This window comes from Tenrec ecaudatus, chromosome 10 (genome assembly GCF_050624435.1).
Source record: "Tenrec ecaudatus isolate mTenEca1 chromosome 10, mTenEca1.hap1, whole genome shotgun sequence".
Lineage (NCBI taxonomy): Eukaryota > Metazoa > Chordata > Mammalia > Afrosoricida > Tenrecidae > Tenrec > Tenrec ecaudatus.
Genome location: NC_134539.1, coordinates 3,061,433 through 3,078,084, shown reverse-complemented (window position 1 = coordinate 3,078,084; position 16,652 = coordinate 3,061,433). Strand labels below are relative to the sequence as shown.

General features: G+C 56.5%; 1 protein-coding gene across 1 annotated transcript; it reads right to left on the bottom strand.

Moving 5' to 3' along the window:
- Positions 1 to 1,179: 1,179 nt before the first annotated feature.
- On the bottom strand, positions 1,180 to 7,829 carry SLC2A6 (solute carrier family 2 member 6). The gene is made up of 10 exons (XM_075559843.1): positions 7,667 to 7,829; positions 7,115 to 7,277; positions 5,942 to 6,148; positions 5,390 to 5,489; positions 4,713 to 4,924; positions 4,217 to 4,369; positions 3,339 to 3,447; positions 3,041 to 3,226; positions 2,783 to 2,928; positions 1,180 to 1,800 (listed from the first exon to the last, which is right to left on the bottom strand). Exons 1-10 carry the CDS (start codon positions 7,741 to 7,743, stop codon positions 1,645 to 1,647), a joined length of 1,509 nt encoding a protein of 502 aa, XP_075415958.1. The 5' UTR covers positions 7,744 to 7,829; the 3' UTR covers positions 1,180 to 1,644.
- Between the last annotated feature and the right edge of the window lie 8,823 nt (positions 7,830 to 16,652).

Genomic DNA, 16,652 nt, shown 5'->3' with positions numbered 1-16,652 from the left:
GCACGCAGTGCCCTCCAGTGAGGCAGCCCAGCTGGGGACCTGCTGCTGGCCAACAGGAGCACCCTGGTGGCCGGCCCACACCTCCCAGGGCCAGCTGCCAGCTCTCCAGGCAGAAAAGGCTGGTAACCCTGGGTGACCTCTGCCCATCTGTCGAGGGAGCAGACAGGGTGGCAAGGCTTCCCCTGGGAGTCCCTTTCCCCACTGCCCCTGCTGTCCATTGGGGTGACATACGGTTCTCCCATGATCCGCCCTGCCCCTCTATGAGCAGCCTGGACGTCCCTGGGGGCCCGGTCTGTCTGCTCCCTGCACCCTCTGCCTCAGGCCCAGGGCTCTGCAGGGCAAGAGCAGATTCTCCTGTCTGAGGGATGGCCACGCCCCACCAGGCCTCAGTCAAGGCCATTGACCGACTCAGGTTTCCCCACGAGGTGCTCCTGCTACAGAACCAGGTGGAGCAGCGCTTCCCCCGCTCCCCCCACCCGAATCAGCCCTCTGTCAGAGCTGAGAAGCCGGGAGGGAAGCGTGCTGAGGCCCCGGCCCCCAGCGCACTGGTGAGGGTGCCCAGGCTGGGCCTCTAGGCACGAGTCTGGTTAGTGTCTTTGTCACCTTGTCCCTCCTGACCAGGCTGAGTCTGGTGGGCACTCGGGCCTCCAGTGCCACCTTCCTCAGGCCAGTGCTGGCTCCAAGGGCTAAGGGATTTTAGGCCTGCGCACGTGTGTGTGTGTGTGTGTGTGTGTGTCCGTCTGTCCGTCCAGGTATGCAGTGACTAAGACCTGTCTCCCTTCCAGGGGTGGGAGTGGGACACTCAGCCTGCTTACCTTGCTGGGCTGCTTCCTCTGGCAGCCCTCTGCCAGAGATGGGTGGGAGCCCAATGCTCAGGCCCACACACTGGCCTCAGAGGCAGGTTGGGGGTGGCCCCCCATGGCAGGCCCTGAGCCTGCGGCCTGCCCAGCCCTTGCCTTGTGTGTCCAGCTGTGCTCTGAGCAATAAAGGAGCCATGTGTCTGCTCACTGCCCGCCTGCTGGTCCCCTGGGGCCACTTTGCATCGCTCTTCATGGGGGAGGCAGGCTCCCAGGAGAGTGGCCTGCCCTGGCCAGCCATGGGTGACCAGACCCCTCTCTCCAGGCTGGGGACACGTCGCTGGGGGCCATAGGCCCTGGGGACCGAGGCTGGAGTGCCAGGACCAGTCCAGCTGCCTGGGCTGCAGTGGGGCCACCGCCTGGAAGACACCCCTCTTCCTGGGGGCTGCCCTCACACCCAGTGGCTTTATTTCACAGACAGGGGTGGAGGGGGACAGAATACAATCTGCCCAGGAGTTCTGGTCCCAGAAGCCAGGTGGGGATAGGTGTGGGGGTCGAGGGTCTGGAGCCTTCCCTGTGGTGTCAGCCAGGCCATTATTGCCATTATTGACACAGACCCGCCATCCTCGCAGAGGGTGCTTGGTGGTGGTTGATCTGATCGCCGCCTTCCAGCCCGCCCCCCACTCTGTCTCTTGGGCCACATCTACCAGGAGTGAGGCCCAAGGTCACCCAGAGGGCTCTGTCCCTGGTATCTGTGTGCCCTGTCAGAGGTGGGTGGGACAGCCCGGCTTCTTAGGTCTCAGGTGGGATGGGAGTTCTGAGTGGTGGTGCCCAGGAGGGGCCTGGACTAGCGCAGGAAGGAGCCCCTGCCGGTGCGGAAGAAGGCTTCGATCTGCTCCAGGGAGCGGCCCCGGGTCTCTGGCACGCAGCAGCCTGTGAAGACCAGGTTGACCAGGCAGATGGCCGTGAAGAAGAAGAAGGGTGTCTGCAGGCCGAAGGCATTCTGGGGGGAGCAGGGACAGGTGGGGGTCACTAGGAGGACCTAGGATCCTCTCGCCCCACCCCCAGGAGTTACCCTACCCCCAAGCTGCCCTGGAGATGCGGGGTCCATCTTGCCCCAGGAGCCCCTCCTCTCAGTACCTTGCCCACGGCAGGCCCCCAGGGCCTGCCACACTTTGGTATACCCTCATGGCCACTCCACCTGCTCCCTGACCAGTTCCAGCGGACACTGGGCCCAGGCCCCAGAATTCTTGTGGGAGCGTGGCAGTGGGACCCAGAGATGCTGCTTATCTTCATGCCAGCAGGAGGTCAGTGTGTATGCGTGTGTGGGGTGCTTGTGTTGAGAGAGATTTTATGAGCGCTTGGGTGAGTTTGGGAATGACTGGGAGTGCATTTGAGATGGTATGTGAGCTCATGGGGGCAGGTGAGATTGATGCATGTGTGAGAATGGGCCATGCGCATGTTGGTGTGAGATGTGTCAGTTTGTGACCGTGTTGTGTGAGTGTAGGTTTGGGCAGGAGTGGGAGTGTATGTGTGAGCGCGGTGTGTGTGTAAAGGTGGATACCCACCCAGTGTTGGGTGGAGACAGTGAAGATGGGAGTATGCATTGTGAAGATTCACATGGGAGGTTGTGAGTGTGCAGTCTGAGTGTACAAGTATGTAGGAATTGGTATTTGCATGTTTGTAGAAGTGTGTTTGTGAGCCTGCATGAGTGTGTTGTTTATCGGAATGGGTATTTGTGTGCACGTGTATTTGTAGAATGTGTGTGTGTGTTGTGCGTGTACACATGCGCTCCCACGCCTGCTTGCAGCCTGAGAGCTGCAGTCCCAGGGGCCATGGTGTGAGGGCCCACTACAGACCCAGGGAGAGAGCTGGACCAGTAAGAGGTGGGGTCCTCAGGACCCCTAGCCAGCCCGACTTCTGGGGACAGTTCTTAGTGTGCGTGCTTCCAGGAGTGGTGGGGCCTGGAGGCAGCAAGCACTCACCACGGCAGGCAGGAAGGACTGGGTGAGGGCGAAGGCAGTCAGCCAGCTGGCCAGCACGCAGAGCCCCGAGGCCACGCCACGTGCCCGCAGCGGCAGGATCTCCGACATGAGCAGCCAGGTGATGGGACCCCAGCCCATGGCGTAGCCTGCAGAGAAGGCCAGCAGGCTGGGGACACCCAGGAGGTCCACAGCCTCCACCCGCTGCCCAGGGTGTACACGGCCCCGACTTCCCAGTTCTCGGGAGCTGTGGCCACCTACCCATGATGAAGGACATGGCGGCTAGCAGGGGCACCAGGGTGAGGTAGTTGGCAGGTGAGGCCAGGGGCTGCCCGGCACCCCCCAGGGGCAGGCTCTCCAGGCTCAGGGTGTCATTGGGGGTCGGCGGCTTCGGCCCCAACTGGACATACAGCCCCAGCGTCAGGTTGGCAGCAAACATGATGGATGCTGGGGATGTAGGTGGGGCGTGAGCAGGCCTCTCCCAGGAAGCTCCTCCCCAAGTGCACCCCCTGCACCCTCCTGCCAGGGTGGGATCGCCCAGCGGCCGAGGGAGCCTCACCCGAGACAAAGAGCAGCACCTTGCGGCCAGCCAGGTCCATGGCCAGGACGGCGATCAGCACTGAGAAGAGGCGCACGGCCCCCACGATGGCTGCGTCATCCTTGGGGGGCTGCAGGGAGGGGCCACCGCCTGAGAGTCACCCCGCCCCCTTCCCTGCAGGGCCAAGTCCGGGCCCTCGTGTCTTATTAATCTTCTGTTTCCATCTGCAAGCCCTGGGCTATCTCTGCCACGCAGATGCGGAAGTGGAGGAGGTCGAGGGGGCCAAGGCTGCCCTCTCAAGTGGCGGGTCCCCCTCCCCCCAGCTTCCCTTCCCAGTTCACTGGTTTCCTTGGGAATCCTGTGCCTTTCCCAGGAACCCACTGCCATCTAGGCTCCAAGGGCCGAGAACTGCCACTGAGGGTGCCCTGCACTCATCTCAAGAAGCAGCCGGCCTCGCCTTGCTCCTAAGGAGTGGTTGGTGGGTTCAAACCACTGACCTTGTGGTTAGTGGTCGAGTGCTTATACCACCGCACTACCAGGGCCCCTATTTTACTTTAAGACAATTTTAAAAACTGCTTGGCCTCCTGGTCCTGAGAGTGATAGTAGAGGTGCGCCAGGGAGAGGGGGGCCCCCAGGGTGGAGCCTAACTCGGTTTGCATGTCCTTTACTTGTCAGCACCATGTGGGGACATGCTATCTAACACATGACTCCGGGAACATGTGAGCAGCACAGAACAGCTCAGACCCCTGGCTGGGCCCTCTTTGTCTGTCTGCTGGGCTCTGGCATCTGGCCAAAGCAGGAGTCCAGTGGGAGTGGATGCAGATGCCATGTTGGGAGACTCCACTCTGGACCACACCACGCCCTCCCCCGAACCGTGCGCTGGCTGGGCGGGGCCTCACCAGCACGACCGCTGTGCTGGCGAAGATGGACTGTAAATAGACCAGGATGGGCGTGATGCCGGTCAGCTGCTGCAGAAATCGCATCAGCAAGGCGATGGCGATGGGGCGGGCCACGTGCGGGTCCCGGATCTCAGCCCAGGACATGCGGCTGTTCTGGAGAAATGAGGCTGCCGCTGAGGGGGCGTGGCGGCAGCCCAGAGCTGCTGCCCTGGCCTGGCCCCCAAGGCTGGTGAGGAGAACCCCTTTCTGCCCGTTCTGGGGAAAGTTCCTGGCCCAGTGGTGCCCTCTGACTCTGGGAACATGTCCACCCACCTCTATTCTCAGGCTCAGGGAGAGGAGAGGGGGGTTGGCCTATGCCCCCAGGTGTCCACTGCACATCTGGGTGCACCTGGGCCCACCTGCCCACCACCCGTCATGACCACCCCGTCCTGGGTGCCATTGTGCCTGAGTTCCAGAAACAGCCCCTGGGCTCGGAGCCGGCTGGGGGCCCTCCTACCTGGCTCTGCACGTGATTCTGAATCTGCTCAAACTCCCAGCGGATGTCGGCATGGGCCCCTCGCAGCCAGGCTAGTGCGCGCCGGGCCTCAGCGTCCCTGCCCCGCGAGAGCAGGTAACGTGGCGAGTTGGGCATGAAGCTGAGCAGCAGGACCATAATGAACACGGGCACCTCGCCAGCTACAGCAAGCCAGCGCCATGGCAGCCGGAGGCCTGGGGTGGGGGGTGGGGAGGCCGGGTCAAGGCAGGCAGCCAGGCCAGACACAGAGCCCCCTCCCTCCTTGTCCACACTCAAGGCCTGGTCCAAGCACCACCCCCTGCAGAAAGACCCCTGAGGGCCCAGGGTTGGGTGCTAAGAGGGAAGCTGCCAAGAACTGTGCAGCCGCTAGAACGGGGCTCACACAGTGACAGGCCTTCGTTGGAGGGCCTGGGGACCATGGCACCTTGGAGTGACAGGATGAGCAGGCAAGGCCCAGACCCCCACTGTATCCCAACTGCCTGTCCGCCCCCACCCCCAACCCCACCCCGGGCAGCTGAACCCTTATCTCGAGTCGCCAAACCTTCCCACTGCCCAGACAGGCAGGCTGTGTATGTCCATTGAAGGCAGATGCTGCCTGGTGCCCACGGCACAAGAAGCCTCAGCTGGAGCTGCCCAGCTCTGGTCTGCAGGCCACTCACCAAGGGCGTAGAGGGACAGGGATCCAAATACAGCCATGAGCTGGGGGGTGGCCCCCAGGGTCCCTCGAACTCCAGGGGGAGAGATCTCAGATACGTACACCTGCATCACAGAGCCCCTGGTGAGAGGAACGCAGGGTCCCCGCTCAGGACCCACTGCCTGACCTGCCCCTGGCCTCAGTTTCCCTAGTTGTCAAGTGGGCAGATGGCAGGAATAAGTCAGCCCAGGGCCATCCGCCATCCCTGCTCCCTGCCGTCCACAGGTTCTTGGTCCCCTTCTCTGCCTACTGTGCTCCCCCAGCCCAGGAGAGATGGTTGGGTAAGAGAAGATGCTGTGACTTCCTCTCCCTGCCTTGCTAATACGGATTTTCCCCAGTTAAGAAATGCTCTGTGTGGCAAGAGCCCACAGGAGGGGAAGTCTAGGGATGAGAGCATGGGGCAGCTTTCCCCTAAGTGACCGCCCTGGTGGTGGAAGGCAGGGAGGTCAGGCGGACTGGGTGGAGGGGGGTAGGGGCCAGGCGGGCTGGGTAGAAGGCAGTGAGGGTCTGGCCTCACCGGGATGCAGGCGGCCGTGAGCCCCCCGGCGAAACCCGTCAGTATTCTCCCCAGCAGCAGCATCCAGAAGCCATGGGCGCCTGCCAGGAGTGCATAGCCGGCCACTGAGGGGACCGCGGAGAACATGATGCTGACCTTCCTGCCCAGGAGGTCACTGAGCAGCATGGCACTGAGACCCCCGGCCGCTGCACCCAAGGTGAACACAGACTGTGGAGACAGGGACACGAGAGTCAGCTTCTTCCTGGGGCTGAGCCCTGGACTCAAGCCACTAGTGGTAGTGAGTCCCCAGTCTCCAGAAGTAATCAAGCAGCATATGGACAGCCATTTATTAGGGAGGCCCTGGAAAGAGTCCTGCTCTAGGGAGGAGGCGGAGGCCACGCGTCCACGGTGGTTTTGTCCTCCTGGTGTGTGTAACATTTAATATGTTCATTCGCAACTCTGGGATGATATGGCCCCAAGATTCGAGATTGGGGGGTTTGAGTATCAGCTGCCCTGAAGTTGACTCATGCATGACCCGCTCCCCCTGTGTCAGAGGGGGACCGTGCTCCATGGAGTTCTCTGCGGCGGGATTCGAAAGCTGACCACCGGGCCCTTTTTCCCACAGCACCTCTGGGGAAGACTCAAACCTCGCACCTATCCTTTAGACCCCAAATGCTTATTTTTGCCAGTTATCTACCAAGATCATTCTAGACCCTCAGCTTGGCAAGCGGCCTTCACTAGTTCAAGGAGAACCTGGTGGGTTGATGGGTTAAAAGCTGGGCTGCTAGGGTGGGAAGTTTGAGCCCACCACCCTCTGCTCCCACAGAAACTGAGTCTCGAAACCCCACTCTGCCTCCGGGGTTGCTGTGAGTCAGAATCCCCTGAGGGCGGTGGGCTTTGGCTTGGCATTTATTCCCAGTCTGTCCTGGCCCTGTGTGTGACAGGGTCCTCAGGCTCAGACACCCGCTGTCCTCGGAGTTGCCAGGCAGCAGCTGTGGGTGTGGTCTGGGGAACCCATCACTTTCACTTCCCCCTTCAGTTTCAGGGCCCTTGCCTGCCCACCCACCCCAACCCTAGCAGCAGCGCCTGGAGCAGGTGGAGGAGGGGCGGCCTAGGACCTGGATGTCTGGGCACCTTGCTCAGTGCCCCCATCCCCTACCCACTCGCCAACCCCCCTTACAGTGCAGCCCTTACCCCGAACCAGGAAGCCTGGGATTTAGTCAGATGCAGGTCTGGGCCCGAGGCTTGCTCCAGGGCCGGGATGACCGGGGACGTGTACACCATGGCATATCCGAAGCTGAAATTTCCCAGCACAGCGGCCAGGGTGGCCAGGTACACCCTCAAGTTCTGCAGCGTTCTGGAGGTGGGTGCAGAGGACCAGGTGTGAGTCCTGCCTCCACTCCTGCTGCCCGCCCAGGGCCCAGTTAGCTCGGCTCAGCAGGCAGAGCACGGGGGCCTAGACTGAGGGCTCAGGCACTCGCGAGACAGTCCCGGGCAGTCCTGGCCCTGGGGCTCCTGTTCCCGGCAAGGTGGCTTGGGATGTGGATGTAGGTCTGGCAGCATGGCCAGCTGTGTGACTCTAGGTCAGCCCCTCACCTTCTCTGGGCCCAGTCCTCCCTGTCTGTGCCCCGTGGCAGACCGTGGTGCCTCCGGCAGGAGGTGACCAGATAGCCGCTTGGTGACCATCCCCTGAAGACCAGGTACGCCCACCATCACCACCCGCAGCCCAAGCCCAGTCACTCTCACCGGATCCGTGTCCTGCTCTCTGGCTCAGGAAAGGTGTCATAAGCCGGGCCCTCGGCTCCCAGCAGGGGTTCCTGCATGGTCACCTCGCCGGTCAGGGCGCCCAGCACCCGGCCCTCGCGGGATGGACAAGCGGCGGCCGCAGTGCCCCGCCCGGCATCCGGCCCTCCTGGCTCAGCGCAGGACCAGCCGGCCGGCCCCGCCCCACGGCTACGATTGGCTGCAGGGCGGCCCGCACAGGCGGCGCCCACCAATGGGCAGGCAGCTCGCTCGCAGATGCTCCGATGCGGAGCGCACCCTCCGCCCGGGCGGGGCCTGGCCCCTCACCCTGTGCCTGCTGCTGGGCCTTCCTAGACTGCATCACTGCAGGGAGCAGAGGGCTGGCGGGTTTGAACCGCCGACCTGGCGGTTCACGTGCCAACGCTTAACGCACGGCGCCACCAGGGTTCCTCTTATCCAGGTAATGAGTGGAACTAAACAAGAAAGGCAGACGCTTACTGTTCCCTGGTCATCTGCTTTCCCAAGCGGCGACAGCTGGGAGCACTGGCCGTGTCATGGTGACGCGTTGGACTGCGGTTCTTAAGTTAAACGTTCGAAACCACCAACACTGCCAAAGGAGAAAGTCGAGGCTTTCTACTCCTGTAAAGATTTACAGTCTCGAACCCACGGGGGCGACTCTAACCTGCCACTTGGGGCGGCGGTGAACCAAAAAGGACCTGAGTAATTGAGATGGGGGTGAGGGGCGCCCCCATCTCATAGCTTGATCTTGCTGGCACCCTGTGGCTACCCTCTCACGCCTTTCCCCCTCCTGCCTGCCAGCCTGTGTGTGGGGGGGGGGGGGTGAGGGCGGGGGGAATCTGGCCAGTCTATAGAGGATTTATTATTTTTTGCTGTCAAGAAATAGGCTTTGTACGGTGAGACCCCGCCGTCTACTTGGTAGATGCCCTAGGACACAAGGAGCCAGCCAGGAGCAGAGTCAAGCACAGCGTGGTCTCTGCAGCACTAGTCAGGGGGATACGAAGGTGGAACTGCCCACATGCCCACCAGGGAGGAGTGGACGGGCACACGGGAAAGCCATGCACCCCTCTAATCACGGTCCTGCTCACACAGCCCGGCATGGACAGTCTGGAAGCTGTTGGGCCGAGTGAAGTGAGCGGGTGCTGCAGAGACAATCCTGTAGGAGACCATTGTTTGAGAAGAACCGTAGGAGTGAAAGCAGAAAGCAGCAGACTTCAGTGGTGACACAGAAGCTGGGGAAAGGGGGTAGGGAGAGGTGAGAGTTAGGGGTGGGGGGACAAGCAACTAGAATGTTCTGGAAAAGATCCGTAGAAGGGAACACACAGACAGACGGACACATGGAAGCACAGATGCACAGGTGAGCAGATAGGTAATATAGACAGAAAGTAGCAAAAACCAAGCCAAACTCCCTGCCGTCGAGTCGATGCTGACTCACAGTCACCCTCTAGAACAGGGCAGAACTGCCCCTGTGGGTTTCCGAGACTGTAACTCTTATATTTATTTAAAAAATCATTTTATTAGGGACTCATACACCACCCATCTCAATCCATACATACATCAATTGTGTAAAGCACATTTGTTGCCCTCATCATTCTCAGAACATTTGCTCTCCACCCAAGCCCCTGGCATCAGTTCCTCATTTTTGTCCCCTCCCTCCCCACTCCCACCTCCCTCATGAACCCCTGATAATTTATAAATTATTATTTTGTCATATCTTGCTCTGTCCCACATCTCCCTTCCCCCACTTTTTTGTTGTATGTCCCCCAGGGAGGAGGTCAAATGCAGGTCCTTGAAATAGGACCCCTTTCCAACCCACCCTCCCTAAGCCCTCCCAGTATCGCCACTCACTCCACTGGTCCTGAGGGGATCATCCGCCCTGCTTCCCTGTGTTTCCAGTTCCCATATGTACCAGTGTACATCCTCTGGTCTAGTCAGGCTTGCAAGGTAAGATTCAGATCATGACAGTGGGAGTGGGGTGAGGAAACATTTAGGAACTAGAGGACATTGCTATGTTGCACCCTGACTGTCTTGTCTCCTCCCCAAGACCCTTCTGTAAGGGGATGAGCAGTGGCCTACAAATGGGCCTTGGGTCTCCACTCGGCACCACCCCCTCATTCACTATGATAAGATTTTTGTTCTGATGATGCCTGATACCTGATCCCTTGATACCGTGTGATCGCACAGGCTGGTGTGCTTCTTCCATGTGGGCTTTGTTGCTTCTGAGCTAGATGGCCGCTTGTTTACCTGCCAAGCCGGACACCATCAGCTTTCTTCACCATATCTGCTTATGCACCCATCTGTCTTCAGCAATCATATCAGGGAGGTGAGCACAAAATGATACGATTTTTTTGTTTTTTGATGCCTGATAACATCCCTTCAACACCTCTTGGTCACACAGGCTGGTGTGCTTCTTCCATGTGGGCTTTATTGCTTCTGAGCCAGATGGCCGCTTGTTTACCTTCAAACCTTTAAGACCCCAGATGCTATCTCTTTTGATAGCCGGGCACCATCAGCTTTCTTCACCACATTTAGTTGTTCTCCCACTTTGTCTTCAGCGGTTGTGTTGGGAAGGTGAGCATCATAGAATGCCAATTTAATAGAAGAAAGTATTCTTGCACTGAGGGAGTACTTGAGTGGAGGTCCAATGTCCCTCTGCTGCCTTAATACTAACCTTATAAATATATGCACATAAATATATTTCCCCATCTTCATGTATAAATATATTTGCATATGTACATGTATTTATCTAGACCTCTATAAATGCCCTCTGCCTCCCACCTCTTTCCTCTATTTCCTTTGACTTCCCTCCTGTCCCACTAACATGCTCAGTCCCCACCAGGGTTTCAGCAATTCCTCTTAGTGACATTACCTTTGATCATGCCCAACCAGGCCTCCCACACCCTTCTCACCACCGATTTGGATCACTTGTTCCCTTGTCCCTGGGTTTATTAACACCACTACCTTTCCCCCAACCCCCCCCCCATCTCCTATGTCCCCACGGAACTATTGGTCCTGTTGTTTTCTCCTCCAGATTGTTCATCCAGCCTATCTTATTTAGACAGACCTGTGGAGATAATAAACATGCACAAAAACAAGACAGAGCACAACCAAGCAACAATATACAACAAAACAACAACAAACCAATGACAAAAACAAAACACAAGAAAGAAAAGCTTGTAGTTAGTTCAAGGATTGTTTGTTGGCCTTTAGGAGTGTTGTCCAGTTCAGTCTATTGGGGCACCACGCCCTGGCCCCAAAGTCCACCTTCAGCTTTCCCTGGAGACCTTGACGTTCCATTCCCTTGCTGTTGTTCTGTTGTACCTCCTTAGTATTTTGCCTCGGTGTGGCGGATCCGATTAGGTGCAATTCCCTCACTGTGTCTCCGGTGTTGTCGCCTGTAGGGCTATGGGTCTGTGAGGGATGTAGTGTCTCATAGTGGGGCCGGCCATGTGGTCCTCTCTGTCAACTGGCTGTTCTAATTGGGAACATCGACCTCCTGGCCTGGTGGGCCAGGATGGGCTCCACTCTCTCCTCCTCCCCCTTCATCTGCTCCTGTGTGCTCCAACCAGATATGTCCCTCTTCCAGAGTTGTAGGTTCAGTGCCGTCCTTTGATATACATTCTTCTGAGGGGAGGGGCAGATGTCCCCTTTGTAGTTGGGGTTGGGGCCTGCCCCCCAGACCTTTCCACTAGTTCCCTACTCCACGCCGGCATGTTACATTCACATCTTGGAGCATCGGGATGAAGTCTGGTCCCTCTTTCCCTGTGGAGACACAAACAATGTGGGGAGAGGCCAGATGCTCAGACATGCTCCCAGAGCACGATCAGTTGCCAGACTATATGGCAGGTCCCACTCCCTGCTGTTAAAGACAATGGATGCCTGCAGCCATCTATTTGGTTCCAGTCGGTGGGGTTTACATCCTACTGATAATGGTCCCTATGGAGATCTAGGGAATAGGTCAAAGTTAAGCCGCCATCCTAAACCTAGGATATGCCCATCTTGTTCTTGTCACATGTATACCCCAATCCCTCCTCTTCCTATTGTGTGTATGTCCTTAGACCACCCCCCTCTCATTACTGTATTACCTATAGGACAGCCGCTTCCAGTGACGTATGTCCTCACCTGTAATTAGGGGGCTTGCATGTCCCCAGAGAATATAAAAGGGGCCTGGGCTAGTATTAACTCTTTCTCTCCCTCCACGTGGACCATCAAGCGTGGCAGAGGTGAGCATGCTACCATGAATTGTGTCTGACTCCATTTATTTCAATATTTCTCTTCTATCTCTCATGCTCTCTACAACTTTACTATGATCATTACTTATTATCGCTGTACAATTGCGCCTACCGGACCCGTAATGATGTGTTAGGGGCTGGCTTCCCCTGACAAAACAATACCCTCCCCTTGGGTGGGTTAGTGCCCTGTGCCCCCACTACCCTTTTCTTTTTTTTAAATTATTTTTTTTCCTTTTCCCACCTCTTTTTTAGTTGTCTACCATGTGTATCCCTGTACTTGGTCTGGTCCCTGACGTACTACCTGGTCCTCACCTCAGGAATATTTGTATACAGCAGCTTTTTCCTTTTGCCCCTTTGGCATTTTTTTTAAAGCTTACCTCAGCAGTTTTTCAAGTCTTTCTATGTTTAAGTCAGTGCTATCTTGAGGTCTGTTGTCTCTTTTTTGCCCTCTGGGTGAGGTTGTTCTATGTGGTGGTCTCTTATTTATGCTTGGTGAGTGTTGTTCTTCTGCCCATACTGCGTTGGGAAGGATCTTTTGTAAGGCTGGGTTTTTTCTCACGTATTCTTTGAGTTTTTCCTTGTCTGGGAAGACTCTTACTTCTCCGTCTATCTTGATCCATAGTTTGGCTGGGTAGAGTATTCTTGGGTTTGCGTTGTTCTCCTTCAAATTTTGGAATATGTTACTCCGCTCTCTACTCTTCTTCATAGTTTCTGCTGATAGGTCTGAGCATATTCTTATGTGGGAACCTTTATATGTGACTGCTTGTTTTTCCCTAGCTGCTCTCATGATTTTCTCCTTTTCCTTAAAGTTGGATAGCTTAACTATTATGTGCCTTGGTGACGTCTTGGGATTCAGTCTTGCTGGGGTTCTTCCAGCCTCCTGAATGGTTGCCTGGTTTTCTTTCACTAAGCTGGGGAAGCTTTCCTCCAAGGATCCTCTCACTATTGTTGCAGATGACTTCTTTGTTGTGTCTTCCTCCTCCGGTAAGCCAATAATTCTGATGTTGTTCTGCTTCATAGCATCTGACATAGCTCTTACGTTTTCTTCAGCTTCTCTGATGATCTTATTAGTTTTTTGTTCGCGTTTGTTAAAGTCGACTTGGCTGTCCTCCAAGTCACTGATGCGGTTCTCTGATTCCTTCAGTCGCTTCTCGAGTCTGTGAGTCTGCTACTGGTTTTTGTCATCTCCTCCCTAAGCTCCTGTATTTCTCTTTGATTTATGGCTTTTACCTCTTGTATCATTTCATCCTTTTTCTGTATTGTTTCCCTCATATCCTCTATGACTCCAAGTAGCATTCTGAAAATTTCTTTCTGTGGCAGCTCAATGTCTGCTTCGTCTATGCATGTCATTATATTCAGGACATCTTCTGCCATTGCCTTTTGTTTCTCCCATTTTTTCATTGAGGTCATTGGGGCTGATGGCTGTTTGCCTTGTGTTGTTTTAGAGGAGCCAGGTGCCATTTTCCAGGGAGTCGAAGAGCACTGGCACTCTCTGGGAGACTTGTAGGAGTGATTCTTCGAACTGCCTACAGCTTATTTCACCATGGAATTAACCTACTACTTTATCATCCTGTAGCTTCCCTTTCAGGGGAGTGACCCAGAAGGGTTGCCTGCTTTGGTGTTGTGGAGGTTGGGCAGAGGTTCCTGCTGCAGCTTGGAGCATTGAGGAGTGTTGGCTGAGCTGCCTTATGCCCCCAGGCACACAGGCAGGAATTGCCCAGTAAGAAATTGAGCAGATTATCCCCTGGTGGGAGTCAGCAAGGATTTTCCCAGTCTATCTAGCTACACAGAGTGGTGCTCACCTAGCTGGGTGTGGGGCAGGTGTAAATGCCCTAGGCTAAGGGGACTGGTCTGGAGGTTAGTAGAAAGTGAGAGACCAAGAAAGAGGCAAAGAGGAAACAAAAAAGTTAAAAAGCAAGCCTGTTGAACCTGAGGATTTTCTTTTTTTATCTCCCTTGCCAGCTAGAGTATACTCAAATGTAATTGTCTCTCACAGTCTCTGGGCTGCAGCTCCTTGCTGTTTAAAGCTGACTCTTGCTACAGTGAGTCTTTGTTATGCTAAAAGCCGCAAGGCTCTGTATCTGAGTTCTGGCATTCCTTAGCTAGGTTGCTTCTTATAATGATTTATGTTAAGGGACTCCACCCGTGCTCCTTGGAGTTGAGCAACCAGACTTGGGTTTGAGTTTTAAACCAATAATATATATTTCACCCAGCCTTTTTTTTTTTTTTTTTTGCTTGTGACATGCTCCAATTTGGGGACTGTCAGACTGGCCCCCAGAGGGGTAGATTCAGCGTATTAGGGGCTTGCTTCCTTCTCGGCCAATTGGAACTAAATTTGCTCCCTGGACTCCCAACTTTCCATTTATTTTCTCCCACACCTCAATCTTCCTAAGGTAATACTATATTTTTTCTTTTACTCTAAATTATGGCTACCCGCCAACAGTCCCCTGGCCATGAGCTCAAGGCAGCCAACCACGCGGAGAGCTCCGGAGTGGGGTTCCCCTCGTGTCTGGGATTCTGTCCCCTCTCCGCCATTTGCCTGCAGCAATCGCTGCTCCTGGAAAGGGCACTGCCGGTGCCTGCGGGCTCGCCAAAGCTAGAGCGCTTTAAAGCATTCTTGGTTTGCTTTGTGAGTGGAAATCCCATGGAAAAAAGGGGTTCAGGAGAAACCCTGGTACCCAAGTTCTAATTTCAGGACTTCACCTCCCCGTTTCTTTCGCCTTACCTCCCAATTTCCTGGTCTGGCAGCAGGAGCTCCGGAGGAATGAGTCCTATCTGGTCGCCATTTTCTTCCCCTCCAACTGAAACTCTTTATGGGAGGAGAAAGCCTCATCTTTCTTCTGTGGAGCAGCTGATGGTTTCAAACTGCTGACCTTGTGGCTAGCAGCCCAACGAATAACCCACTAGGCCACCAGTAACAGATTTTTAGAGAGAAAGGGAGGGGGATGGGTCAAGCCATTGGCAGCTTTGATAAAGGGCTTCAGGTGTTGAACACAAACAGGATGACCTGATTTGTAAACCACACCTACGCCACATGAAAAAGGTGGGAAAGGGAAAGAAATAGGCTTGGGGCTTCTGGGCCTCCTGTCCATGGACACTGATGGTTGTATGACCTCATGACCAGAACTGGGAAGCCCAGACCTGGGCAGGGACAGGAGCTCAGGGCCCAGAGTGGGGTCCCTGGGCAGCGACAGGAGTGCAGGGCCGGGGGTGGAGTCCCTGCTGGGGTGCTGCCTTCTCTCTCTACTCTGGACACACCCCCTGAGAGGCTGGAGGCAGAGCTCTCCTGGCCCCCTCACTTTTGGTCACCCCAGGTCCAGCTCCTCCCAGAGGGTGCAGGTGGACGGTTCTGAAAGGAAAGGCCTGGTGTGAGCAAGCACTTGGAAGGGGTGAGGATGTTGTCTGTCTGTGGCTGGAAGGTACAGGCTGGGGTTGGGGTAGGAGAGAGCCAGCTGGGTGAGCGGGAGGGTCTGGGGGCTCTTATCTGGGGAAGGGGCTTGGCAGAGAATCACCCTGAGCCCCGGGCAGTTGGCTTAGCTCTGCGGGTTCCCAACAGGGAACTCCTGGCTAACTTGTTGGGACTCTGCCCTGTAACCCAGCGCCTGGATGCTGCTCAATTGGGGGTATCAGGGACCTACTCATGGAAGATCTCTCCCACAGGTACCTCACCCTTCTCATCTATAAGATGGGCACGGCCCTCGTCGGCCTCCAAGGCCACCACCGTGCAGCCGGGAGACCCACCCAAGCCACCGTTGACTTGGATTCCTGGGGAGCCAGTCTGAGGGCCTCCTCTGTCACCTTTATGAGAACTGGCCCAGCCACATTCTAGGGCCTCTGGCATTTGGGCAAAGGTCCCTTAAGCTGACTGTGGGCTGAACCTGACTTTCCAGACTGACTTCCTAGGGGTGGGGACAGGGAGCTGGCAGACCTCAACATTTGGGGGGGGTCTCCCAGTGGAGGGTCTGTCTGTCCTCACTTCCTCCTTCCACAGATGGGTCGGCCGGGACCCTCAGGGGACAAGGTCTCTGGTGTCCAGCTGTCTGGTACCCCTGACCTGCCCCGAGATATCCCTGGCCTTGTGGCCGCTGGTCCTGAGGACTCAGATTTGGTGGCTTGTGTGGGCCTGGCTGCAGCCCTCAGCCTGCTGTTCCTCTTGCTCTCAGGCTGGATGCTATGGAATGTGTCCCTCTAGGTGCTGTTCATTGTGGCTGCCAGGACATAGGTGCCCATAGGCATGGGTGCCCGAGCAGGAGGGTGAGTTGAGAACAGACCTCACTTGGGTGGCTGGCTGGGCCCATGGTTGTGTGAGCCCCTCCTGCCCTGGGACCCCGGCAGGCGGGGCAGCCTTATACAAGGGTGTGAAGCCGGTCTCCTTCCTGAAGCCTCCAGAGCCTTGGCTGCACCCCATCTTTGCACAGCCACGTGGGTACTGCAGATAAAGCCCGGTGAGTTCCAGGTATTTGTGAAATCAAGCTTCTCCACTCTGCTGAGCCTGTTCCTCCAATCATCAAAGGAAGCAGCAGTATTTACTTCTGGGGGTCATTGGAGGGCCGACCGAAAGCGATGCATTGTGTGGTCACCTCTCTGTCAGAGCTCGCTCTGAGCGGTCGCTGCTGACTCCGCACCAGCGACCATGAAAGCAGCCCCACACGCAGGACAGCGGAAGATGCTCCGGTCTTGGCTGCCACCGGGTGGCGACAGGCGGAAGTGCGCCGTCTGCTTTGGGGCGCCGCCTTGGG